Raw genomic sequence first — 26,782 nt, forward strand, 5'->3', positions numbered from 1 at the left:
AGACTTATGATACCCGAGGGATGCATAAACATCCAAGGCAGGCAATGCTTGTGGAGGTGGAAGTGGGGAATTAAGGATATTGTGTTATTTCCTTGGATTTGTGCATGTAGCCCATATTTGCTTGGAGAATGCATGTGACATTTTATCCCATTACATCATCATCATCACCACCACCCAAATACTCCAGAAATTCACAAACGAAACAAGCTAATTACAGAATGTTTCTGGGTTAGCCCACCTTATCCTGATTGTGTTTACTCTTCTCATTTATGTTTAAGATGGAAGGGAGAGGAAGAGAAGTGATGACTGATAATTTAAGCATGTAAATAAAATAGAACAAACTGGATGACTTAATATGCTGGATATAATGTTCAACAAAAGTCCAGGAACTAAATCCCAGTATAGGAATACCTGAATATCTGTCTTTACTCTGGAAACCCTGTTAATCTGAAGACTGTATCACTCATGTACTCTGTGCTTTTCCTAGCACATTGTCAGCTGTTGAATTGTGATAATATGAAAAGGACTAATAGATATATCTTTGCTTATCATTGTTTTGAAGCTTGGGCTTTGATATCAATACTGTGTAGTACCAAACAGTTGTTATGTAGGGCAACCTGATGTTTCCATATATACATGTTTATTATTCTGAATAGTCATTTTACATTATAGTGTATTACCAGATACAGAAAATGATTTCTTGTCTCATATCTCTGTGGAATAAACATTCTTCCAGAAAATTCTTTATGGAAAAATAAATTGTAAAGGAGCCTGGAAATGAATTCAAAACTGGTGCTTCAAACCAATGCACAGCACAGCCACTAGGAAAAAAAACATGAAAGTTAGGATTAATACTTAGGGCATTAATTGAAGGCTTGACAAAACTGACTACAAGTGCCATTATTGCAATGTTTTTTCGCTGCTGTGGCTGTAACCATCACAATCTGTTCTATAGACCAGTGTCCATAGTCTGGATTCTGGTGGACCACTTTGGACATTCAACTAATCTCCTGTCATCTGTCTTGCTAAGTCTACAGTGGAAGGGGCACAGAGGATTCAGAGGCCCTGAAGCCTCCTTTTGAGAATTATTGTCACCTAGTGACTATATTAATCCATCTAATGTGCCATTTTTCTTCCTGCATAAGTTTTTCACAGGGCCAGGAACTCCAAATTCAATGCAAGTCAGGAAACTGACAAACTCCCGTTTCATCCCCTCCATCAACAGGCAAAGCTTTTGACAGCTGACTGATGGTTAAGAGAGGTGCTTTTAAAATAATTGATATTATACTTTCTCTTTCAACATGTACTAATGTTTTTTATACTCAGTTGTGTTTTAATAGTATAATCTAATTATATTTTAATATTATAATTTTTAAAATGAATCTATATCTGCTCTTATATGTATACCAGTTTTATATGTATACCTGAATTCAGTCCTGGCAGAAAAGTGTGCTAGGTAAAACAATAAGAGAAACAGACATGCAGACAGGGACCTTTCACAGCACACAAATATAGCACCATGATTCCAATTTAACTGCCATGGCAACATCCTATGGAATTCTGGGGTTTATAGTTTGGTGAAGCACTAGCTGGAAAACTCTTCTTCATTCACGGGATAATGATGGGATTATTGTGATGTCGCAGAATGTCATCTGAAAATCTTTGTGCAATCGGACAACACTGACAAGAGCATACCACTATGCTCCTGTCCCTTTTGCCTATCTGAAAAAGTCCACTCTCTGGGCATCAGGGTTTGGAAAAGCTACATTTTGGATCACAAGTTTTAGGATGCCTTGTGGACTAGGAACGTCTGAGAACTGTGATCCTCAAAAGTAATTTTTAAAGTAGGGGTAGATCCAGCTTCAAATCTGTGTACCAGGTCTATTGCTACTCATTGGGTAGACCTGAAATTTAAAAATGTATTTTCAGTTGTGGTTGAAAAATTGAATTCTTTCCCAGATCCTTGTATGATTTTAAAGTAGAAGATCATAACCACTCTGTCATAATTTAACCAAAATGTAGTTTCATTTAATTATCTTTACCTCAGCCAGAGACAGCTGGACAACTCCACGCTTATCCTTGTCTAGCATCTGAAACATTTCTGAATGGAAAAAGATGAACAGATGTTATATTTAAACAGTAGCATTTGTTACATGAGAAGCACAAATAGGGGAAAGGAGTAATTCCTACAATCTGGGTTCTTTAAATGTGAAGTTAGGTTATGTCTTACACACAAGCATCTGTTTAGAAAGAAACTTTCACGGGTGGCTATAAGTTCAACAGTTTCTTCTGCTATGCAATCTAACTGTCCCACTCCAAGGCTGTATTATCTACACAGGTGCAACCTCTTATACAATCCAGCATGTCACACATAGCCAGAAATCAAGCTCACTGCAGATATCTGCCACCAGAGAAAATACATTTGTGTGCGCAAAGCTGGTCATACCATTAGGCAGAATGAGGCTAGAGGGCACATGGTAGTGTATATGCTTCATAAAAACAACCATGAGCAATCATACCAACATTCTTTTCAGAGAGTTGGCAGCCAGGGCCCTTTCAGACTACATAGTTATAGCACTGTGAATCTGCTTTAATTGCCATGGCAATATCCTATGGAAAAGGGGGTTTTTAGTCAGGCAAAGCACTGAAGCTCTGTGGCAGAGAATTCCAAATACCCCCTTTTAAATGGTAAATCCCTTGATTCTGTAGGAAGGAACTGTGGTAGTTACAGTGAAATCATAGTGTTGTGATTGTGTAGCATGAAAGAGCCCCTAGTCCATATGGAAGCCCATGAGCAGCTGCAATCACACCCATTATTTCAGATTCTCCCACTGCTATTACTGATGTTTGGCCTGTGAAAATAGAATGTTTTTTCTGTGAGGGCTTCTCTCTTCTTTGCCATATATAGGTGCAGACAGGTTTGGGATCTTGTCTTCTCCTGGGAGCAGAGATAGTTTGGCCACATAACCAATTTTACAAATTAGAGGCATTTTGCAGCAGCTCTCTTTCATTGAGATATAGTTCTTTGTAGTTAGGCAAAAAAAGCAGGGGAGAGGAGGCTTTTACTTGTTAGTCAAAAGCCTGGAGTGAAGTGTGGGTAGTTCTTCAGAATATTCCCCCCCCCCCCTCCTTCTAGCTTCTGGAAAAAACTTACTAAAGAGGGTTTCTAAGCGAATCATGCAGGCCAGGAACCCATCAAAGTCGATGGTCAGCTTGCTGCAGGCATAGCGGAGGGCTATAGTATGCTGGACTTTGTTGTTGAGAGTAAAGCCTGTGAGAAAGGAAATCTGAGAATTAGTAAAGGAACAAATGGCTATGTGGACCAGTACATCACTGTTTTATTCCTCCTGGACAAATATGGTTTGCAGCTACAGACACCGATAAAAGATTTCTTAATCCTGAGAGATGTAGTAATTTCTTCTGTTTCTACAGTAAATACTCCTTCTCAGTATCTGTTGTTCTCAAGTAGTCACACAGACCTAACAATCCCTCACAAAGCCTTCAAAAGCAACATATTTTATGCCATTTCACAAGAGTTTCCTTGTATTCAAAAGCTAAGCACCTAATTAGAGAAACTTTAATGTTCTTCAGCCAGCCAGAATCCATTGCAGGGAGCCAATATCATACAAAATATATTTTTGTCAGGTTTAAAGATTTGTTTCAGCACTAGCTACAGACACAGTTTGCTGGCTGTAATGAAGAAACACATTCTCTGAAAGTCATCATATTCTCACATTACAGCGATAATCTCTCTGTTGTCCAGAAAGACCAGATAACCCCCCTCCCATGCAGCAACAACAAAGAGCCTTGCAGAACTCAAAAGATTAATAGAGTTATTGTTGTATAAGCTTTTATGGACTAGTTACATCCATACAATCAAATGCATTAAAAGTTATCCCTTCTCTGTACAAGGGTATAGAAAAAAATATTGTGACCAATTCTGTTAGGGCTCACAGCATTTAAGATCTAACAGCTCTGGTGGTTCTGTGTAGAGTTGAAATGAATATAGAATAAGTGTTATAGCAATTCTCAACAGCAGGTATAAGCAATAATAAAAGCTTCTTAATTTTGCCATATTAATTTAACACACGTAGTGAGAGAGGAAACAATTGTGTCAAACCAAGCCTAAAAGAATACAACCAAACTTTCTGATTTTTCTAAATCAGCAATTTCACACTGCTGAATCCCCTTAAAACTCTTGTATTGAACTAGAAGGCTATATTCACATGTACTGTTGACATAATAAACTAGGAAACATTCTATGCAACTACTCTTTACTACGATTAAGAACAAGTAGGAGAAAAAGCAGGAAGATATTTATTCATATATGTTTTCCCTTGATGCAAAAATTCGGATTGAAAAGAGTTGTTCCCATAGACATGGAGGTTTCTTGTTAGAATCCTACAGAGAAGAGGACTCACGCAGGGAAAATAAGCAGACAGACTATATGTTGAACAAGCCAGGCGTTGTTGCTTATAGTGGATACTGCATATAACAGTCAAGGCATTTCTCTGAAATCAGTGGGACTCATTTCAAAGTAATATGTAGAGAGACAAAAAGTAAGAAGCTTTAAAAAAAGCTTTCATATCTTTTGACACAGCAGTAGTTATCAGACTGTTTTCTATAGAGCCTTGCAGTTTTGGTTAAATTATTTTTATATTTTTTAATCAATAAAAACTTTTTTATGATAATTGTCATAGTAAAAGAAGGGTGCAACTGTAGTATAGTAGTTTGAGCATTGGACTATGGCTCTGGAGACCAGGGTTTGAATCCTAGCTTGGCCATGTAAATCCATTGGATGAGTCCACCTCACAGCATGGCAATGGTAAACTCCATCTGAAGAAAACTGCCAAGGAAACCCCATGATAGTGTCGCCATAAGTCAAAACAACGTGAAGGCACACAACAACAACAATAGAAAGGGAAGACTGATCTTAAAAAATAAATAAATAAATACCAGAGATTCTTCACTCAGAATATCATTAATGGACCACATGTTTCACTGTAAGAGATTTTATATTAGAACTGAGAATACCCTTTACATTTTTCATAGTAGTAAAACCAACATTTGAGAGGTCCAAAAACCATTAACCCAACATGGGTTCAAAGAATGGGTGAATAGAGCTGGATGATCATAAGAACAGTTTTACTAGATCAGTCCAAAGGCCTATCTAGACCACCATTCTAGTTCCACAGTGGCGAATGAACTGCCTTCAGGAAAGCCTATGATCAGGACAGGAGTGTTACTATATCCTCCTGCTCACATAACTGTACCCCTTGTTTGTAGTTGTGTGCCTGCAAGTCATTTCCAACCCTAAGGCGAACCTATCATGGAGTTTTCTTGGCAAGTTTTGTTCAGAGGGGTTTTTGACATTGCTATATTCTGAGCCTGAGAGAGTGTGACTTGCCCAGGGTCACCCAGTAGGTTTACATGGCTGAGCCAGGATTTGACTCCTGATCTGCAGTGTCATAGTCTACATTGGCTCTCACTGATCACATTCTCTTTCCTTTTTTCAGTGTCATTTTGTAGAATTCTCTTTTCTCCCCCGACCCAATAATAATAATCACCAGATTGTTAACAATTTCGATGTGTGTGTGTGTGTGTGTGTACAAAACATCTCAATCATGATTTCAAGATCTTTGGAGAGGTGGGGTGGAGAAAGAAAGACAAGAAGGGAAGGCAAAGTAGGATGAAGAGTGAATCATAGAATCATAGAGTTGGAAGAGACCGCAAGAGCCATCCAGTCCAACCCCCTGCCATGCAGGAAATCCAGATCAAAGCATCCCTGACAGATGGCCATCCAGCCTCCGTTTGAAGACCTCTAAGGAGAGAGACTCTACTACAGTGTGTTCCACTGTCAAACAGCCCTTACTGTCAGGAAATTCTTCCTAATGTTGAGGTGGAATCTCTTTTCCTGCAGCTTGCATCCATTGCTCCGGGTCCTAGTCTCTGGAGCAGCAGAAAACAAGCTTGCTCCCTCCTCAATATGATATCCCTTCAAATATTTAAACAGGGCTATCATATCACCTCTTAACCTTCTCTTCTCCAGGCTAAACATCACCAGCTCCCTAAGTTGTTCCTCATAGGGCATGGTTTCCAGACCTTTCACCATTTTAGTTGCCCTTCTTTGGACACGCTCCAGTTTCTCAATGTCCTTTTTGAATTGTGGCACCCAGAACTGGACACAGTATTCCAGGTGGGGCCTGACCAGAGCAGAATATAGTGGCACTATTACTTCCCTTGATCTAGACACTATACTTCTATTGATGCAGCCTAAAATCACATTGGCCTTGTTAGCTGCTGCATCGCACTGTTGACTCATGTTCAACTTGTGGTCTACTTGGACTCCTAGATCCCTTTCACATGTTGTCTCCTTAAGCCAGGTGTCCCCCATCCTATATCTGTGCATTTCATTTTTTCGCCCTAAGTGCAGTACCTTACATTTCTCCCTGTTGAAGTTCATTCTGTTAGCTGTGGCCCAGCTTTCTAGTCTATTCAGGTCATTTTGAATTTTGATCTAATTGAATTGTGGCTAAAAGAATTTGGGACAGAAAGAGAAAGTGGATGAGAGAGAGAGAGAAAAGAATAAGAAAGGAGAGAATGACAAATGTAGCTAGAATTAATGACAGGGAAGGAGAATGAGAGAGGAGGACGAAGAAGGCCTGGAAAAGGAGGAGAAGGTGATGGCAACTAAGAAAGGTCAGAAAGGGGAAAGAGAGAGAGAGAGAGAAACAAGATGACATTTAAACAGGAGCTATGCACAGTAGAGAGGGGAAGGAGAAACAGGACTATGGGGGAGAAGGAAAGTACATTTGTTTGTTTGTTAAATTGTTTGTATAGAATCCAAGGCTATAGAATAAAACATGTGGAAGAGAGGAAGGAGAAAGACGACAAGAAAAAGAGCAACTAGGGAATGGGGAGGAGTAGATGAGTTGGAGTTACAGGAGCAAGGAGAAAAATGAAACTGGGAGAGAGCCTGAAAAAGAAAAGAGAAGACTTGTAACCAGGAATTGCATGAGGGAGAAAAAAAGATGAGAAGAGCAGGAAAAGACAGAGATGTGAAATAAATAATTAAAAGAGAAAGGAATCATGTGCCTAAGCAGAGCTGTAAAAGAAAGATATCTGTACAAGGCTTTTTGCTAACAATGGTACAACCCATGCATACCTCAGACCATGAAATGAAACTAAACTGCAGATTTAGCCATTTAAAGTGAAGTGAGGAAAGTAGGAACAGAATCAGGAAAACTAACAATAAAATAGGAAAATCCACAAAGCTGCAAACCTGTAGTACTACATATATTCAGTATCTAAGGTAGCACAGTATTTTCCCCTGCTACCCATTTCGTGCCACTACACCTTGGTGCAGGTCACAATTGAAGGACTTTTGTAGTTTGGAGGACATGGTTTTGCCACGAGAGACTGCCCCAACAATGACTCCAAAGCAGCCTGCAGCAGCAGACAGTAAAACCAAACGAAGCAAAAATTTTCAAGGTAATGTGCTCACCCTGATATTCCTCCCTTTGCCCTCACCTGGAAGAAAGAGGCCAGACCTTGCAATCGGGGAAATCTAACAGTGCAGGAGGATGTTCAAGGGAATATATAACACCTGTGTTAAAATCTCTACACTGACTACCGATTAGCTTCTGGGCGCAGTACAAGGTGTTGGTTATCACCTTTAAAGCCCTACATGGTGTGGGCCCGAGTTACTTGCGGGAACGCCTCTCCCTATATAATCTGCCCAGCACACTCAGAACATCTTGGAAACATTTACTAGAGTTACAAACAACTAGATTAGTAGCAACTTCCCAAAAAACTTTCATAGCTGTTGCTCCAAAATTGTGAAATAGCCTTCGGGAAGAGATCTGTCTTATTACCTCCTTAGATGCCTTCAAGGGGGCAATTAAGACAGATCTCTTCCGGCAGGTGTACCCGCCCGAACTTACATAAGAGATACTGCTCCACTCCACTGACTATGATTGTTTTGTAATTTTACTCCTGTTGTATGGATGATAGAGTTGGTTTTTAACTAAAAAATTTATTATTGTCATGTTTTATTGACCGTTTATGGATGTATTTTAGGTTGTAATCCCACCTTGATCCAACTGGGAGAAGTGGGAAATATAAATAAACTTATTATTATTATTATTATTATTATTATTATTATTATTATTATTATATTTCCGTGCAGGTGAAGAAACAACAAGACCTTGGGCAGTGCCCCACCTGAATGGGTGCCCTAAAGCAACTGAAATACTTTGCATCTAGAATGTACGGCAGATCCACAAGTTTCCTTGGCAGAGAAATCATCGTATGGGGGAGGCACTAAGCCATGGTGTACATACCTGCTTCCTTGAGGGCATTTCTCATTTCATGTGCATCTATGGTTCCGGAATAGTCAGTATCCACTTTCTTATAGATATCCTAGACCAAAGAAAAATGAGACCCTGTAGTCAGCTATTTTAGGCTAATTTTAGAAGACTTGATAGGCTAATCAGGATATGTAACTGTTCCTCCTGTCAGGCAAAAGAGCTTGTTTTATTTGAAAGTTTTAATGTCTGAAGGTGGGGAGGAATTTCAATTAACAAATAGCAAGCTGTGTGCCCTGGGAAACAGTTCCCAAAGGGCTGGCAGCTTGCCCACCTACATAACAGGCCCTTGAGAAATAACCCCTTCCTCTGGCAAACACAGTAATATAAAACACTATTAAGATGAAATGTTAAAGGAACAACAGACACGTCTCAATGCCAAATGGTTTCTTATCCAGCTCTAGCTGTGTAATTAGAAGCTATTCTGTACTGAAGCTCAGCAGGAAGTTCTGCCATGTCTATTCTTTCATACTCCCCTTCAACTGTAAAAGGAATCAAGCAAAGATACGAGCAGTGTCAGGGATGATGGGAGTTGTAGCTCTTCACCTCTGGCTCGAACTCACCACCTTGTTACGCACCGGCGCTGACCAGTTTTGGCCAGTGGTTAAAGCTTTGCTCTAAAGCAGCAGAGTTACAGAGAATAGGCTGAAGACCCTGACAAACTCTCCAAGCCTTCTCACTCTTGCTTCCACAGAAGTCTTCCCACTTCTTCAGGATCCAGCTGGCTCTTGTATCTTGACTCAAGACACCAGACAAATCAGTAGTCTTATATAAAAGATCTACTTTATTCTACTATATACAGCTCCAAAACTATCCAACACAACTCCAATACAACAATACTCCTCACTACTACTATCCACTGCTACTACCCACTACTACCCACAAAATACATTAGGGTTCATAGCCATTATTATAGTCCTTGGATAATACCACCCACTCTTGTCAGTATCCACCCAGTGGGCGTGTACATCCACTCTCATTGGTTCTCTTGTTTCTACCCAGAATTAATGATTTCATCATCTCAGCCTTGACCACTTAACAATTCTCAGGTGTGTTCAATTATCCACTTTGCATTTCTGTCCTTGGCATTTAGGACTTTTTAATTCCATTACCTTCTACACCTGTGTGGCTCTTAATTGCTTCTGCTGAGTCACCCTGACTCTCACATACATGTTTTATTTCATTCACTGTATATCCCATGTTGCATTTTCCTTAACAAGCAGAGCTTTCAGGGCCCAACAAGAGATTGGTAATCTGGAGGGCTAATCTATTTAATTAACCGCATTTTCATACATATGGCAGAAGCCAAAGCTATGGCATTTCCCTCTCTCCCAATATTCTGAATCTGAAATTGTTGTCCTCAAATACACCTTGCAAAGTTATTTTTAAGTTGAATTACTGCAATGGCATGCTGACGCCATGCATAACTCATCAGTGGTAGAGTGATACTCTAGGATTTATCCACCTAACACTGCTAAGTTTGGGATAGCTTTGGTATACTATTATAGTCGTTCATTTTAAAATTATAGTCATTCATTTCCACACTCTGCCCCCAATTATGAAAATGTGAGTCATGCACTGACAAATATAAATGGCAGGCCAAACTAGTCAAAGCAAAGAAAAATTGTGATCTTCCTCTTCACCTGATGTATAGTCTGTAGTTACATTTACCCTGTGTCTTTGAATAACCTGCTCTGGATGACTTTTGAATTTATTTGCTGTGGCTTCACTTGATTTTACAATCTGTGGTTGTGTTTACTCTCCTGTTTTATCTAGTATCCATAGATTCTGAGTTTTCTTTTTTGAATTCATAGATAATCAGACTTGAGACTCTTACCCTTAGTATTTCTCATTTGTAAAATGAATGAAGATAGACCAAATGCTTCACAGATTAATATGCAATGTGTGTGTTCTAAATGGTGAAGATGTATAAAATGATATGTAGTGTGTCTTCACTTGATTGATTGATTGATTGATTGATTTCTTTGTTTTGTAATTGTGAGAACATTGCAGTTTGGAGTATGTGGGAACCTGAGAATTATCTGTGTTAGTCTAGTGATGTGTGAGGGCAATCTTACCAGATCTTGGACATGTTACTTCTGGACTACAACTTCCAGAATCCTTCAAATGCTGAATAGGGAATTTTGGGGATTGTGGTCCAAAAAGTAATTTTTCCAAGCACTAACTAAGTAGAGGATTCCAGTAGTTTGAATTCCACCTCTTAATCTTGTTCCATTCAACTACCAGAACTTTGTGCAGCATAATTTAGAATCCTGATTTAGTAAACAGATTTAGAATCATGAAAACAAGCATTAATAGGGGAGTGGCAAAGAAGTTCTCTCTAGGATGAAGGTCATAATAAACAGAACTCTTACACTATGTACACACCCCCACAGCTACACAGAAATTGCTTCGTGGCCTGTAAGCCCCAATGTCATCAGTTTAAGAATTTATTTATTTATTTAAAAAAAAGAAAGTTGCATTTTGAAAATCTCATGCTATTGGTTTCTCTTTTTTACCAGATATTTCTGAATCTTCATCCACAGTATCTTGAATTCTACAAGTCCTAAGGTACCAGTCCCATGGTTCTGGAAAGTGTTAAGGTGTAATAATCCAAGTTTGGGAGAAAAATCCTTTAACCAGTGTCTAGACTAAACAGAAATTAACTCATTAAAATGTACACTGTGCTACGTTGCATGAATCAACATACCCAAGGGAGACATACCTGCTGTTTTCAGTTTGCTTAGATAAGGGTGTGCTGAGGTTGCCTGGACTCTCCTTTGCAGAGTGATATATTAGAGTTTTCTAGAGCCACATATATCATGCTTACCCTCTGGACTGTAAGAAGGCACAGTCTGCGTTAAATCTTTATGTAAATGACAAATATTTAGAGCCTTACTGCACACACATTTTAGGCTGCTCGAACCCCATTATTTATTTATTATATTTTTATCCCTTCCTTCCTTTAGAAAGTTCACAATAATTTGCAACTAACTCCCACTGATTTCCCAGGCAGGCACTTATCATCGGGCCTATACCTTCCTTATTTCAATAATGCCACATCATCAAGAGCTCCTGGAACAACTGCTAGTATGCCATTCCTTGCTGAACTGTATATATAATTCAGCTGTGATTGTATGCATACAGTACTCACCTGTGAGTAAAGGCCCTTTTGTACTCTGCTATTATACTGCTATATTCCATTTTAGCTACCTTGGCAACATCCTAGAGGATTCTGGGTTTTGCCATTCATTATTGGGTGCCTTCACATCATTTATTACTTATGTCAACCCTAAGGCAACCCTAAAACCTATCATTGGTTTTCCGTGGCAGAATTTGTTCAAAGGAGGTTTGCCATTATCTTCCTCTGTGGCTTAGAGAGAGGCTGAGACAGCGTGACTCACCCAAGGTCACTAGTAGGTTTCCATCGCTAAGTGGGGATTTAGGAAGAGGTATTTAGAATTCTCAACTAGAGCACTCTTGTGCCCCTCAGTCTACAAATCTCAGGATTCCACAAGATGTTGCCATGGCAGTTAAGGTGAAATCACATCATTGTAACTGTGCAGTGTTAAAGGGCCTGGAGACTCACTGAAGACATGGAACATACTCCTGAACCTGGATAAACATGCACAGGATTGGGCTGAAAAGAAGGGTATGAACTTCTGAAATCAATTAACAATAGAAACAAATAACGGCTCTCTTCAGGAGACAATAGAGCAAAGATGAACAAAGTGGATAGTTTCATACAAAATTTTCTGATATAAGACCATAATAATTAAAAGAGTCCAAAACACATTGGAACAATCTGTCAGCAGGATTCTATTTTGTTTGAGTTTGCCTATGTATTAGGGTTGCCATAATTGTCCACTATTACCAGGGACAAAATGTGGAACAAATTCAAGACCAAACTGCAGGACAACTGCAGGACAAAACTCAGCCCAAAATGTAGGACATTTAAGAAAAATGGAGAACCTTAAATGTCCTACATTTTGGGCTGAGTTTTGTCCTGCAGTTGTCCTGCAGTTTGGTCTTGAATTTGTCCTACATTTTCCCTGGTAATAGTGGACAATTATGGCACCCCTACCTATGTTCAAAGTAGGTACTTAATTTTTTGGATAGCATAAATTCTGCTGAATACAAAGCAGAATAGAGTGTTAAGCACAACCAGTTTTGACAGCACAGAAAGCCCGAAAATAGACTGTTAGAATCAGTACAGAATAGGAACAATGAGGTGACTCTACAACCATGTTACTGAGTGTGCACTACTGCTTCACTTGACAGTGAGCAAAGGAAAGCTCCATTCTTTGGGGAAATATTTTCTTGGTTCAATGTCTCTTTAATTGTGCAAACCACTTTACAGCCCTTGTAATCACCCCCACAACCCTGACATGAAGCTGATTGCCATTCTTCTCCATTCAGAAAGGAGGCATTACTGTGACTGCTCCTCTTCTCTATCCAAATAACTGCAAACAACATACCAGAGGCATTTAGAGTGATCTAATTTCTATCCAGAGGGCTATAATGGACAGAAAATAGAGACAGCATGAAGTGTGGATAGAGAGCAAGAGTCAGAAACAGTGGAATAGCATGGAAAGTAAGGTCAGGGTGATTCAGAAAAGCCCTTGCTTTGACAAGAGACAGAAAATTGTGAGGATTTATTTCTTCTCCAGCTGTGGAAGGAGGTATGAACAAAGTCATTTTGCCCTCACAGTATGCAACTGTCCCATTATTGAATCTGGTAACTGGTTTTTGTAGCATTTCAGGGATAATAGTGGGAAACAAGAGATGTACATGTGAGCCCAAAGCAATAATGCTTCCCATTTTCCTACTTTATACTCAATCGTTTTTAAGAGAGTATAAAGTAGGAAAATAGGTAGTTTTTGTCTGTCTCTAGTTCTACAAAGCTAAAGAGGGATTTGTAAGTGGAGAGGGTCATGCCTTGATGTACAGAAAGCATAGAGAGAGAGAGATTGACATGAGCTGATACAAATATGAGAGTGAGAGAAATGGAAGGATACAATAGTTAGACGTGGGGCATAAGGAGTGAGAACAAAAGGATGGCAAGAGAGGAGAGGGAAGCCTGGTTTCCACTTGTATCAGAAAGAGTTGGCTGGATCATTTGAGATTGTTGCTGCATGAGGTGCATGGAAGATTACCATTTTAAAATGCTCCCTCACAAAGAACTTCATCACATTTCAAAAGGAAGACAAAAGTGGATTACTTTCCCACATGCCTACAAAGCACTCCCATTCTACTGCCAAGGGAGATTATCGTAAATGCGTGGCTTTTGTCCTCCTGAAAAAAAATCCATTTGGCAAAAGCCACACATTTACTACCGACTCCCTCAGGAGGGAGAACGAACGTACATCTACAACTCTGCATGGGAAGATAAGCCAGAAGCCACTTCTGTCCCACGGCCTTGCGTTTGGAAGTGCAATAAGGCCCAAAGAAAACTTGTTACAAATAAACTAAAACACACAGAGACACATCAAAAAGAGAGGTTCTAATATAATTCATTCTTGCTCTGCTTAGGTTGTTGTAGTGGTTGTTAAATTTAGAGGAGTTGTGAAAAAGTACTTGCAGTCTGAAAAAGTACAGTCCATTTTACTGCTCCCTGATCTGCAGGTTTCTTCCACCTCAGTCTTCTGCATGCATAGACCTTTCACACTGCAGAATTATGACAGCATAATTCCAGTTTAATAGCCATGGCTGCATCCAATTGAATCTTGGGGTTTGTAGTTTGGTAGGCACTGGGGCAGTCTAGCCAAGTATTCTGAATACCCCTCCATAAATGGCAAATCCCAGGATTCCACAGGATGGAACTATGGCAGTTAAAGTGGAATTACAGAACTATAACTGGGGCGGGATACAGACCGCCCAAAAGAGCGGTCTCCTGCTGCCCTAGTTTGCTGCGCGAGGGAGCCACAGCAGAAAAACAGCGCAGCGTCACAAAGGTGCTGAGACATGCAGACGCTAGGCGTCCATCATGTCAAAATGGTGGCGCCCTGTACATTTTGACGCCATTGTCACGTGTGAGGGGCGTCTGAAAGCGCCACCCCTCACATGTGATGACGGCGCCCCATAGGGCCCATCTAGAGAGCACCTGTGTAATGTGAAAGCACCCCAAGTTAGAAACAGAAACAGAAATTTAAGAGCTTTAAAGAGGAGGTTTTAAATGTTTAGCCTTGCATGGAATCAAACACGTGCAAAGTTTCTTTGGAAGCACATACAATCCACTCAAGTCCAGTTACAATATTCCTGCTATGCACACACTATGAAACTGCAGCTGAAACAGCAAGAATTGTCCTTCTAAATTACTGTTTCCCTCTCTACTAGTGCTGTCTGTGGCTTTCTGCCAGCCACCTGGCTACACATCTATAATAAACTCATTCCACCACGTTAAACCATTTGCATTGTTAATTACTCTCCTGTGAGAGAGGAACATGCTGTGAAGATTGGCAGGTCCTCCATCTCTTATTTCTTTCATATCTCCTGAGCCATATGGGTAGGAGGGACTGGTTCTGGCATTATGACTTATCCCCTCGCTACAGTTCTCCAGATCCCTGTCTGTACCTTCTCAGACATAAAGGGTGGAAAACACATGGTCTAATCTGACTAGGACTATGTTCAGTTTATATATAACTACTTGGGTTGCTGCTGCTACATCCAGGTAGGACTCAGGTGGTGACACACAGTGATGTAGGAGATTATTGATGAAGCTTTTAAACCACAATTAGACCCAGAAAAAAGCAGCTTTGGTGACACTTATAGCACAATGCTTCTTCTAACTCATAGCTGCTCGGTCTCCTAAGGCAGTTATAGCACCCCCTTTCATTGATGGGGGAAATGAACACAATTGTCAATGAACACACAATTTTGCATGTCCCCAGGAGCAAAATATCACTGCTAGGGCAGTTGTGATATTGGCAGTCACATGGTAATCCTTACCCCCTCAACATTAGGAGGAACTTCCTGACAGTAAAGGCTGTTCGACAGGGGAACACACTTCCTCAGAGGGTGGTGGAGTCTCCCTCCTTGGAGATGTTTAAACAGAGGCTGGATGGCCACCTGTCAGGGATGCTTTGACTGAGAATTCCTGCATGGCAGTGGGTTGGACTGGATGGCCCTTGTGGTCTCTTCCAATTCTATGATTCTATGGTTCATTTTTACAACTTAAATCGCATTAGCAGAACTCCAGAATTATGTGAAAAAGTAAAAATAAATTAAAAAGGCATCCTGGGTAAGGCACAGAGCAGGGAGGCAGGGTTAAGGGGGAGTCCAGAAAAGAGTACAATGGCAGCGGCAGCCCCAGTCACATAATAGCAAAGGCATGCAATAATGGCTGCTTTCGAACCAATATGTTTTTTTTTTCACCGCCGCAATTGCTGCAAGAATGGGACATATGTAGTAATGCTTGTAGTGTGGCATATTCAGAGTTTAAATATTCATTGTTATAGTCCTGACACTTGCAATTCCTATTTATTTATTTATTTATTTATTTTATATAAGAGGTTTAGAGCCCACCTTTCTCCTAAAATGGGATTCAGAGTAAAATATTAGAGGCAGCTGTGCTGAGCAGTATCAAGAAACCAGCCACCTTGAATTCTATGCTGGGAGAAAGGTGAGATATAAATTAAATTAAATTAATCCTAACAATCTTCATATCCTCTGGTAGCAAGTCCTCCATAATGCTAATGGGTCTTAATTGTCCCAAGCCTCTCCAAAACACTATTATCATAAGGATAGCTCCTAGCAATACATTGCTGATGTGGAAATCTAGCCCACTCCACTTGCAGGGATTAAACTCCAAGAGAATAGGTTAGCTTGAGAGAGAGTGGATGCTTTTATCATACCTGTTTATCATGAGGATGTTTCAACTCTGTAAGCCCTGGCTCTACTATACCACTAATAAGGAGCCTTCATACATGCAGGCAGAACAGAAATGCAAGACAGGAAGAAATCAGCCATGCAACTAGCAATAAAGGGTTACTTGCCTTGCCATATTAAACTGTTTAGATCTACATTCCATGCTTTTTGCCTACAGCAAGTGAAGGCAGATGTGCTAGAAAAATGAGATACATAAATCTTGCTGCATCTTGTCAACAGTTCACAAGGGAAATCCAGGGGGAAAGAGTGACACTTAAAGGATACATCTAAGAGGCTGATCATCTCCCTGCAGGTGTTTATACTGAATCCATCACTTTTAATGTCTGTTCCTATACAATAAAAAAAAAGGCAAAAATTGTTAGACAAATATTTATCTGTATCCTATGGAAGCACTAGGGAGATATCTTCATGTACGGTTAGCCTCTGCAGTTAAGGCAAAATATACTCCTTGTTCTGCCTCATTTTGATGACTGCTGGACACTTTAGAAAAGGAAGATTATAGGAACATCAACAGCAAGATGTGGCTGTTGGACAGGTACTGATTTCATGACAAGACAACTGTGTTCATGCTTTAAAAGAACAAAAACTTTGATTCCAAAAGGTTTTATTGTAAATTTTTATTGCAAATTTTATTGTAAATTTTATGTAAATTTTTATTGTAAATGCATGTTGTTTTTCTATGCCTAATAAAGGTTGACTGACTGACTGACTGACTGACTGACTCCAAATAATTTTTAAAATAAAGAAAATATTTTTAGTTTCTATATTTTAATTTTAAACATTATGTTAATAATTTATCATTAAAAGAAAATTGAAGGAAAATAAAATTTTGGAAACAAACACAAAGGAAGTATTACAGATGTCATACTATTTATGGTGAATTAACAGTGGTTAACTAACTGAATTGCAATCACTTCAAGGTTGTGAGTTCAATACCAGCCAGGGACTCAGGGTCAACTCAGCCTTGCCTCCTTCTGAGGTCGCTAAAATGATACCCAGCTTCATGGGAGCGATTAGCTTATACATTGTAAACTGCTTAGGGAGTGCTTAAGTGCACTGATACGTGGTATAGAAATGTACTTGCTATTGCTATATATTGCTACTCAACCCAAATTAATCTGACCTTTTTATTAGAGATGAAATGCTCTTTATGTTGAAAATGAAAAAAGTAATGCCAATTCACAATTAAAATTAATTCCACTGATCTTAAATAACATTGACTGTAATCTGTATGATCTGTACCCCACAGAAATTGGATATTGTTAGAGCTGTCAGTTTTTAGTAGTTCTGTTTTTATTGGCTAAAAATTCATCTACCACTGGTTACAGATGTATCAGTTGCAATAGCCAATTTACACAAGTTCTAGCAACGGAAAAGGAAATATTCTGACATTTTCTGGTTCTCAATACACGTATTTGTAACATTTATGATTGTCCTGACCTTCTTCCACAGTGATGAAGCACTGATTGCAACTTACGCTTTGTTATGACTCTGTTCAAAATAGTCTGAAGTTCATTTGCAGTCATTTCACAATCCTGCACAGAACAGGAAAACAGATATTAAACAACCACCCAAAGTAAAAAAGGGGGAGCATGGACACGGCCACCAAAGCTAAACATGGGCTTAGCAATTTGATACCTTCCAGATGTTCCCTAAATACCTGACCACTGGCCATGCTGGAAGAGAGCTGCAGTTCAAAACCATTCAGAGTGCACTAGGTTGCCTGTTCCTACTCCAAACCAAGCTCCTACTCTAAATCCATTTGAAACAAATCCCCAGGAGTCACTCTGTTTCAAACAGACCCAAACTTGCTTTGTTATTTATTTCCCAAATTAAGCTTTCCTAATTAGTCACATTTTTATTTTTAATCCTCATGGTCTTCAGTTTTCTGGGAAGGGACCTGAGAGGGCAGCCAAGGATAAAGCCTATGGATTGCTGGGTCCTACAAGAGCCAGTGTGGTATAGTGTTTGAGTGTTGCACTACAACTCTGAAAACCAGGTTTTGATTTCCTGGTTGGTCATTGAAACCCACTGGGTGACCTCGGGCAAGTCACTAATGTTCAAACACAGAAAACGCCATGATAGGTTCACCTTAGGTTCGTTCTAGAGTAACTACAGTATTACAGCATATCGTCTGTTTCTCCAAAGCTCTTGGCACATATTATGTAGTGAACCCCAGGCTCTGGACTACTGGATATTAGAGTTGTTGCAACTTATCACATAATGCCAGCAGTAAAAACCACCCCTGCCACTAAAAGTGATTCTTAGGCTTCATGTGTTCCCAATTTCAAGAGAGGCTTCAGGAGCCATTAAAAAACAACAACACCTGGAGGGCTACACTGTGACCACCCCTATATTATAGGAATGGAGCTGAGAGGAAATAGATGTCTATTGGCAATGAGAAAGGAGAATGAGTGGGAATGGATATGAGGGTATCCTGCTATAAAGCTAAGGGTCTGTGTGAGTGAAAGTTTTGTATTAATCATTTCAAGACTTTAGGATGATCAGTTTAGAAATCTAAATTGGGTCTATATGCATGCATACTCCCTTGAACACAGAACTCACTACAGCTCCTGTCTAAACAGACCTTATAAATGGATACATAAGCATACAGTAAATGGAAAAAAATAACATGAAAAAAATGAAAATGAAAAATAAAAAAGAGCTATCCAAAAGGAAATAAAATTAAATGTAAAAAGCTAAAAACATAAATAAAGAAATATAAAATACAAATACAAATAAGTCAACAATTTAGTGACTTTATAGAAATGGAAAACATCTATTACCATTCAGTTTCTCAAACTGAACTAGTGGTATGTTGGTATTAGTAAAAGGAAAGGCAGCAATAGAGATTAGTGTTATCTAAACAATATTTCTCTTTTTGAATCTTTATCCATACTGAATCTTTCTTTATACATTTTGTTCATACCCAGAATTATCCTCTTACCTCCCCAGAAAGCTTTTCAAACAGATTCTTGAACTCATCGTCTATGTCCTTGCCTTCAACATGAGGCTAAAAAGAAAAAGAGGTGATCATGAATATTATAAAAAATTTACCTGTAAGCATAGGAATGCAAGAGAGGGATGTGGTGGCTTAATGGTTAAGACACCAATTCTGATGACTGGAAGATGAGAAGGTTGGCAATTCGAGGCTCAAGTGCTGCATGACGGAGTTAGCTGCCATCACTAGTCCCAGCTTCTGCCAACTTAGCAGTTCAAAAGCATGCAAATGCAAGTAGATAAATAGGTACCACTTTGGTGGGAAAGTAACAGCGTTCTGTGCAGTTATGCTGGCCACATGACCACAAGGGTCATCTTTGGCCAATGCTGGCTCTCTTGTTGATGAGTACTTCCCCTACAGTTGGTTACAACTAGACATTCATTCAAGGTAAAAATGTTACCTTTACCATTTACAGGAATAGAAGGTGCCCAAACAGCTGTGAAGGATCCCAAATAAGGCTTTTCTGAATAGTCCGTTAAAGATACTGAACCCTATGACATCTACTGAAGGCTGCTGGCTATAAATCACATAAATATGCTATGATGAAAAAGTAGTACCATGGTCAGATACTACACAGATTGCCTTTTCTAAACAAGGTACTTTTCATTTGCAACAGCATATTTTCTGTTGGAATCCAAGGCTGCAAGAAGCAGAGTTTCATTTCCCCCAAAACAGGTAAAGAAAAGAAGTCAGTGGAGAAACTTTTATCAATGCAAACACATCACTATTTCCCTTAGTATGCATGCAACAGACCTAATCTAGAACCAGTTGTCCTCAGTTCTCCTAGGAACAGGAACATGGATGCTTTTTTCAGGCAAGTTAGGAGTCAGAGGAGTATATAGCCAAGACTTTGGCCTGTTACAGACTGCCAAAATAATGCTGCTTCGGGTCTCGTTGGAGGTGTGCTATTTAAATGATGCATGCATCCTAAGAATCCGGAAGCTGCACCAAAGCTGCACTCCAGTGCTTAGGAATGGAGTGTGGCTTTGGCGCGACCTCCAGACTCTTGGGACCCATGCATCATTTAAATAGCATACCTCCAAAGAGACCCAAAGCAGCTTTATTTTGGCAGTCTGTAACAGGCCTTTGTTCTTGGAGAAGTTACAATGTTTCTAGTCCTTCCTTAACAGAAAGACAAAAAGTTGGGTGGAGGGAGAAGAAGAAAATGGGAAATTTTCAAGACAACATCACCTGGATGCCTCGCTTCTCTGTCCCAAGAAAATTCCCAAAATGAATAGAACAGTTGCATGATCAAAGCCTTACATGAAAGAAACCCTTGGCTCAACAGCCCCAATGAAACCTGTTAATATTACTCTTTTAAAATATATTTACCTCATATGGATTTGCAGCTACAATGTCTCCAATTTCCCTGCAAATGGGAAAAAAGAGAAAAGAATGACTATGCACCCTGGCTGTTATGCTCTCTGAGGATTCAAGGCAGCTTAGAACACCATAAAAGACATTGCACTTATACAAAAATATAAATTTTATATTTAAATATAATATAAAGCAAGAACAATCTAATAGAATAATGAAGAAAATCAATTTAGAATAAGAAAAGAACTCCACAAGAAATAATCTCTGTCTAAAGTAACAAGAGATCCTAATGAATCCCCACTTTGAACATGTTCCGGAAATGTGATAACCTGCCTCCTGACCAGAGAACCTTTGGGAGAGTACAATTCCCAGAATACCCTGGCGAGCACAGCTATGGCTATGCTACCTTGAGGATTCTGGGACCTGAAATTCAAAAAATTACTTGGCCAAGTAACATTTCCAAGTTCTGTTGTTGAGCAAAGATGGAAGAACTGAGGTTTTTTTAGGTGGATACTTATGTCTGTCAGTATTGCAGTGTATGGGAGCAAACAAGGAATACATAAGGGGGGGGGGGGGACTAAGCAACATGTGGGAGAAAACCACACCCAAGAACATTTATCCACATTGTCTTAATCTCTTAAACTCTTAATGGCTAGGGATTAGACTAACTGAAAGATCACTTTCTCACATACATACTTACCCAAACCTTAACATCTTCTTCAGATGTTCTGCTCCATGTGTCCCTGCCCAGTCATTGAGGCAGCCACCTATTATGCAGAGGGCCTTCTCAGTGGTTTTGGAATAGTCTCCCCTAAAACAATCCCTTTTTATTTCCTTAAGAGATTGTTTGGATGCTGGATGAATATGATTTTATTTCCTCAAGTATTCCAACACTCTGTTTCAAAATCTGAATTGTGGTATCAGTCCTTGTATACTGTGCATTTTATTTCTACTGTGTCTGTATAACTCTGTGTGTGTGTTAACCAGTCTTTTCCTTTTATAAACTTTTATGCAGCAACTGGTTTATGATATCTTTAGTATTGTGTTTTATTTATATTATCTTTATGAGCCAGCCATGACAACCATATTATTATTTATTGGATATACAATATATTTTTTAAATATTGCAAATTAAATACTGTGGTTGAAATATAAATTATCTTTTCTTGTTTCTTATCAATTCCACACTGAATTAGGTTCTGTTGTTGTTGTTGTGTGCCTTCAAGTCATTTCCAACTTATGATAACCCTAAGACAAGCTTATCATAGGATTTTCTCAGCAAAATTTGTTCAGAGGGAGTTTGCCTTTGGCTTCCTCTGAGGCTGTGAGAATGTGATTTGCCTAAGGTCACCCAGTGGGTTTTCATGGCTAACTAGGGATTTGAACCCAATGCCCAATGCTGATCATAGCCCAATGCTAACATCATTAAACCATCTTGGCTTTTGAATTAACCTTTAACCTGCACCTAAAATAGAACTCTTTCCAAGTAATTATATCTTTGGCTGGAAGAGGAGAATAAGATAAACAAATGGTGGAAGTAAAAGAATGAGAAACAGACTGGAGGAGGAAAATTGTTTGGGGGGGGGTGTATTAAAGGTAATTTTCAGTCCTATTTTCCTGTGTATATGCATACATTTCATGTATAAAATAGGGGATTAACTTTTCAAAGTCCCAGGTAAGACCCAGTTATTTTCTTATACACCTTTCAGCATATAACCTCTGTCACTATGAAAACTGGTATACTGAAACACATAGCCATGATTTTTTTAATTTAATAGTAGAGCCAGTGTGATGTAGTGGTTTGAACACTGGATTACAGTTCTGGAGACTAGGGTTCAAATCACTGCTTGGCCATGGAAACACTCTGGTGGGCAAGTCACACTGACTCAGTTTCAGAGGAAGGCAAAGGCAAATCCCCTCTGAACAAATCTTGCTAAGAAAACTGCATGATAGGTTCCCCTTAGGGTTGCCGTAAGTTGGAAATAACTTAAAGACACCACAGCAACAAATGCAACTTTGGTCCTTCACCTATTGTGGGATTACAGACCCCATCATTCTTGTCCATGGTAGCTGGATCTGATGGGAGTTGTGTTTGGGTATAATGTGAGATGGAAGGAGGCAAAAGTGGGAAATCATGGTCCAACCACATCTGGGGTTGGGGGTACATATAGCTTGCCCACCCCTGCTTTAATCAATTACCAAAAGCAGAAATATCATGAGAAGAAATCCAACTAGACAACTGAATAAGATATCACTTCTGTATGTTGGAGCATGTTGGAAAGCACCTTTTGACAATTCCTGGTAGAAGATACATACTGAGCTTTAGCTTGTTTTTCAGAGAAGACTCTGAGGCAGAACTCTCCATTTTTGAATGGTTCAAAGGTGGATGGCACAATCAGGTATTCCCCCTGAGGCAGCTGGAATCGATTTGAGACTCCCCGCAAGTTGACATAAGTATCAGAGCGAGCTACAGGTCTGTTTGTTGAGAAGAAATCTCTGCTGAGATGAACATCAGTATGATTTTCCAACTAGTGAAAACAGCAAGCATGACAAAAGTTAATTTCAAACAACCACCATGTTACAAGGCATAACAAACCTAGTCTGGTGACTCCAATAGGTTGTCCTTTCATGTCCAACCAACAATGGAGAATAGAACAATCCCTGTATTCACAGTGATACATTCCTAGACTTATCATGAAAACACAAAACTGTAGATAATAGTGAGCCCTATTGAAATCAGAGACTTCCAGCAGAACTTAACCATAGAGTCATGCTGGAGGACCCAGAGATTCCTAGAGAGAACACTTCTATAGGCATTGTTAGGTCCTTCAGTGTGGCTCTATGGTCAACTTTTACCAGAAGCATACCACAGAATCATGCTGGAGGATATACATACGAGTAGAGAGTACATATTGTTTTGCACTGGTACTGCAGATACGGGGGTCATACTGTACGAGATATCCCCTTAAATTTGCCCTGTTTAGTTTCTGTGCTAGACACCAAGGACTGATCACTAAACAGAGATCCAAGGTGTTAGACCTAAATTAGAAAAAAGGGCTGAGCCCTTTAGACATCTCATTTAAAGTCTGAAATATGTTGGAGATAGTATTCAGTACCCTGGACAGCTCTTTGACATTCTGAAATAATACACAGGATGAGTTACCCACACCACTGACACAGAAGCCACTGGTGGCCTTTGCATTTGTCATCTAACCATAGGAATAAGCTCATATCTCTAACATGTTTTACACATGCTATGGCCATCACCCTGCTTGTCTATGCAATGAACCAGTGAGGTTATACTTCTCTATATGAAGTAATTCATATATATATATATATATATATATATATATATATATATATATACACATTCTTCACTTAAGTTTCTTTAATGTTTAAGCAACATTCTTCAACCACTTTGATCCTATGTATTTGTGGACAACATGGGAACAAAGATAGCCAACATCACCTCATTCTCCTGAAATCAAATAAGTCATTGGTACAGCAAGAGTGGCTATCCAATCACGTTCAGCTGTAACTCCCATCAGCCTTCACCATTGGTAATGCTGGTGCAGGCTGATGGGAGTTGCACTAATATTTGGGAGGGCCACACACTCCAAAGCCTAAAGTGTTTCAAACCACATGCTCTGCTGTTTTTGTCTGGCCAGTTTCTGTTTATTTTGCAGTATCTATTTCATCAGTATTTTCTTTTCCTATCATTTCATTCATTTTAATCCTAAACGTTTATTGAAAATGTGGCCTACTTTACATAGGACATAGGAATATCTTCTATCTGTGTAAGTGTCAAAAGAGCAATTTTTCTATTTAAAAAATTGATTCATTTATATTCCTCCTACTAAACATAATTCATAATCTAGTAACAGATTTTGCTATACTTTAATATCTTTTCCATACTTTCTAAAACTGCATATATTGTAAGACAAATGTAGCAGTTGCAAGTTGAACAAAGGAATAAAACAACACAATCACAGTTTAAATATCATCTTTACTGCATTCACCGTTCGAAATATGACTCAGTAAAGGGATTTTACAAGCCAGGTGGAGTTTGTTTGAAATTGGGTGTGCTGCGTTACCTACTGATAGTATAATCATATGGGCATATGGCAAACACACTGAATACATTAGGAACTAGAATTAGATGTATCTGCATGCTAGTTTGGCACACCATACTTTTTGGGCCATAATCCTAGTTCAGAATATTTTCAATGACACTCTGGCATGATGCTAAAGCTAATGTTGTAGACTGTAAGAGGTTAATTTATTCAGAGAAAGAAGCTGATTTTTTATTCAAGAAGCAAATCAATCACTTTTCCTTCCTCTTCTACTCAGTCTGCCACTCCGTGTTCCCTGAACCCATTCTCAATAACATTCCTCCTATTAGTAGGTCAATATGAACAAAAGGAAGAGCCGGGGCTAGCCCTATTAATTAAAGTAAGGTGGCCCCCAAGGGATGCAGTGGCAGGTTGGCAGTGCTGCATGATGGGGTGAGCGCCCATCACTAGTCCCAGCTTCTTCCAGCCTAGCAGTTCGAAAGCATGCAAATGCAAGTAGATAGATAAGTACCACTTCTCAGTGGGAAAGTAATAACATTCAGTGCAGTCATGCTGGCCACATGTCCACCAGAGTAGTCCTCGGACAACGCTGGCTCTTTGGCTTAGATGAATCAGAGATGAGCACCACCCCTACAGACTAGACATTCATATCAAGGGACTACCTTTACCTTTAAGGTAGCCCCCACATACATTGGATGCCCAAGTGCTGAAGGACAGAGCAGTGGGTATCATTACGTTTTCTCTGCACGTCCGGTGTATAATGTGTTCCCACCTTTAAAAATCATATTTCAAATTTCCCCAGAGATATCAGATGTCCCTGCACACATCATCAGTTTGAGAGCATTAGTCATCAAGCAGCAACAGATGTTGTACTCCATATTTAGCCCTGGCAATGGATGTCCACTTTGGAGAATGCATATTTTCAGCATTTATATACCTCTTTTGGAACCTGCAAGAGACAGAAAGGGCCCCGATGAGAAAGGGCAACCATATATTTTTCACATACAGTTGTATGAGTCAGCTAACCATCATGATATTTGAGCAGTGGGTCTTTTATGACTAACAACTACTACATTGGGGGTTTGGGGCCCTTTACAAAGTTTTCTCTACAATATCTCTACTCCAGTTAAACAATGCAGTCATTTGAGGCTGATTTTTAAATCCTGTGTCAAAGAGTATCTTGAATTCTTTCCACTGCTTTACAATCTACTATTCTCAAGCACTAGTAAAAACTAATAAATGTGCATATTTGTTAATTTGCTAGGGAAGACGGTTGTAAAGCCAGAGGAAATGAATAGTTCTGAGAGCAGTTCCTTACTAAGCTTTTGTTTAATCTCCTTTTACCTCTGATCAGATTTTTCTTAATATTGTGAATCATCTGAACAGAGAGCATGCCATTTCCAAACTTTGTACGGAATCTGGCATTGTGTTGTTAGAGAAAATAATGCAATAAACTTTTGAAAAATTACTCCAGCCCTCTTCCCACACCTGGCCCTGGATCTTCACAGTCTGCCCAGTTTCATATTTTTCTCTCCTTTTTCTCACAATATCATATGAAAGTAAGAATTAGAGGTTTAGCAAGTTGGCAAGTGCCCAACAGCTTTTCAGGTGGCAAGATGCATATAGATTACCCACCTTCAAAATTAAATAGTCATTAACACTTTGTGTAAATCCAACTATATTTATATGCTAAGTCAATAACACAATCATAATTAGAGATATCTATGGCATATATATGTGTGTGTGTGTGTGTATGTCTGTGTCTGTTCCTGGCTTCCACTCCACCAAAAGCATCTGAGGAAGTAGACTGAAGTCTACAAAAGGTCATGCTATCAACTTCTTTATAGTTGGGGCCCAAACACACTGCAGAAATAATCCAATTTGAGACTGCTTTAACTGCCCTGGCTCAACGCTAGGGGATTCTGGGAGCTGTATTTTTGTGAGACATTTAGCCTTCTCTGTCTGGGAGAGCTCTGGTGCCACAATAAGCTCCAGTTCCCAGGATTCACTAGCACTGAACCAGGGCAATGAAAGAGGTCTCAAACTGGATTATTTCTCCAGTGTGTTTTGAACCTTGGTCTCAAAGGTGCTACAAGATCTCTCTACATATGATTCTACAGACTAACATGGCCATATCT

General features: G+C 39.4%; 1 protein-coding gene across 1 annotated transcript in view; it reads right to left on the minus strand.

Annotated features, from left to right (window-relative positions):
• Positions 1-790: 790 nt before the first annotated feature.
• CAPN8 (calpain 8) overlaps positions 791-26,782 on the minus strand; it is a 60,045-nt gene continuing 34,053 nt past the window's right edge. Inside the window, exons 11-21 of the mRNA XM_089528339.1 lie at positions 25,582-25,593; positions 22,888-23,099; positions 20,587-20,623; positions 19,201-19,266; positions 17,731-17,788; positions 16,518-16,582; positions 10,886-10,954; positions 8,343-8,421; positions 3,155-3,271; positions 2,043-2,101; positions 791-821 (exon numbers count right to left, since the gene is read on the minus strand). Coding sequence (XP_089384465.1) covers positions 798-821; positions 2,043-2,101; positions 3,155-3,271; positions 8,343-8,421; positions 10,886-10,954; positions 16,518-16,582; positions 17,731-17,788; positions 19,201-19,266; positions 20,587-20,623; positions 22,888-23,099; positions 25,582-25,593 — 798 coding nt within the window. The 3' untranslated portion in view covers positions 791-797. The remainder of the gene's footprint in view (positions 822-2,042; positions 2,102-3,154; positions 3,272-8,342; positions 8,422-10,885; positions 10,955-16,517; positions 16,583-17,730; positions 17,789-19,200; positions 19,267-20,586; positions 20,624-22,887; positions 23,100-25,581; positions 25,594-26,782) is intronic.

Source organism: Sceloporus occidentalis, unplaced genomic scaffold, assembly GCF_023333645.1.
Source record: "Sceloporus occidentalis isolate IW3139 unplaced genomic scaffold, rSceOcc1.0.p SCAF_6, whole genome shotgun sequence".
In the NCBI taxonomy this organism is placed as follows: Eukaryota; Metazoa; Chordata; class Lepidosauria; order Squamata; family Phrynosomatidae; genus Sceloporus; species Sceloporus occidentalis.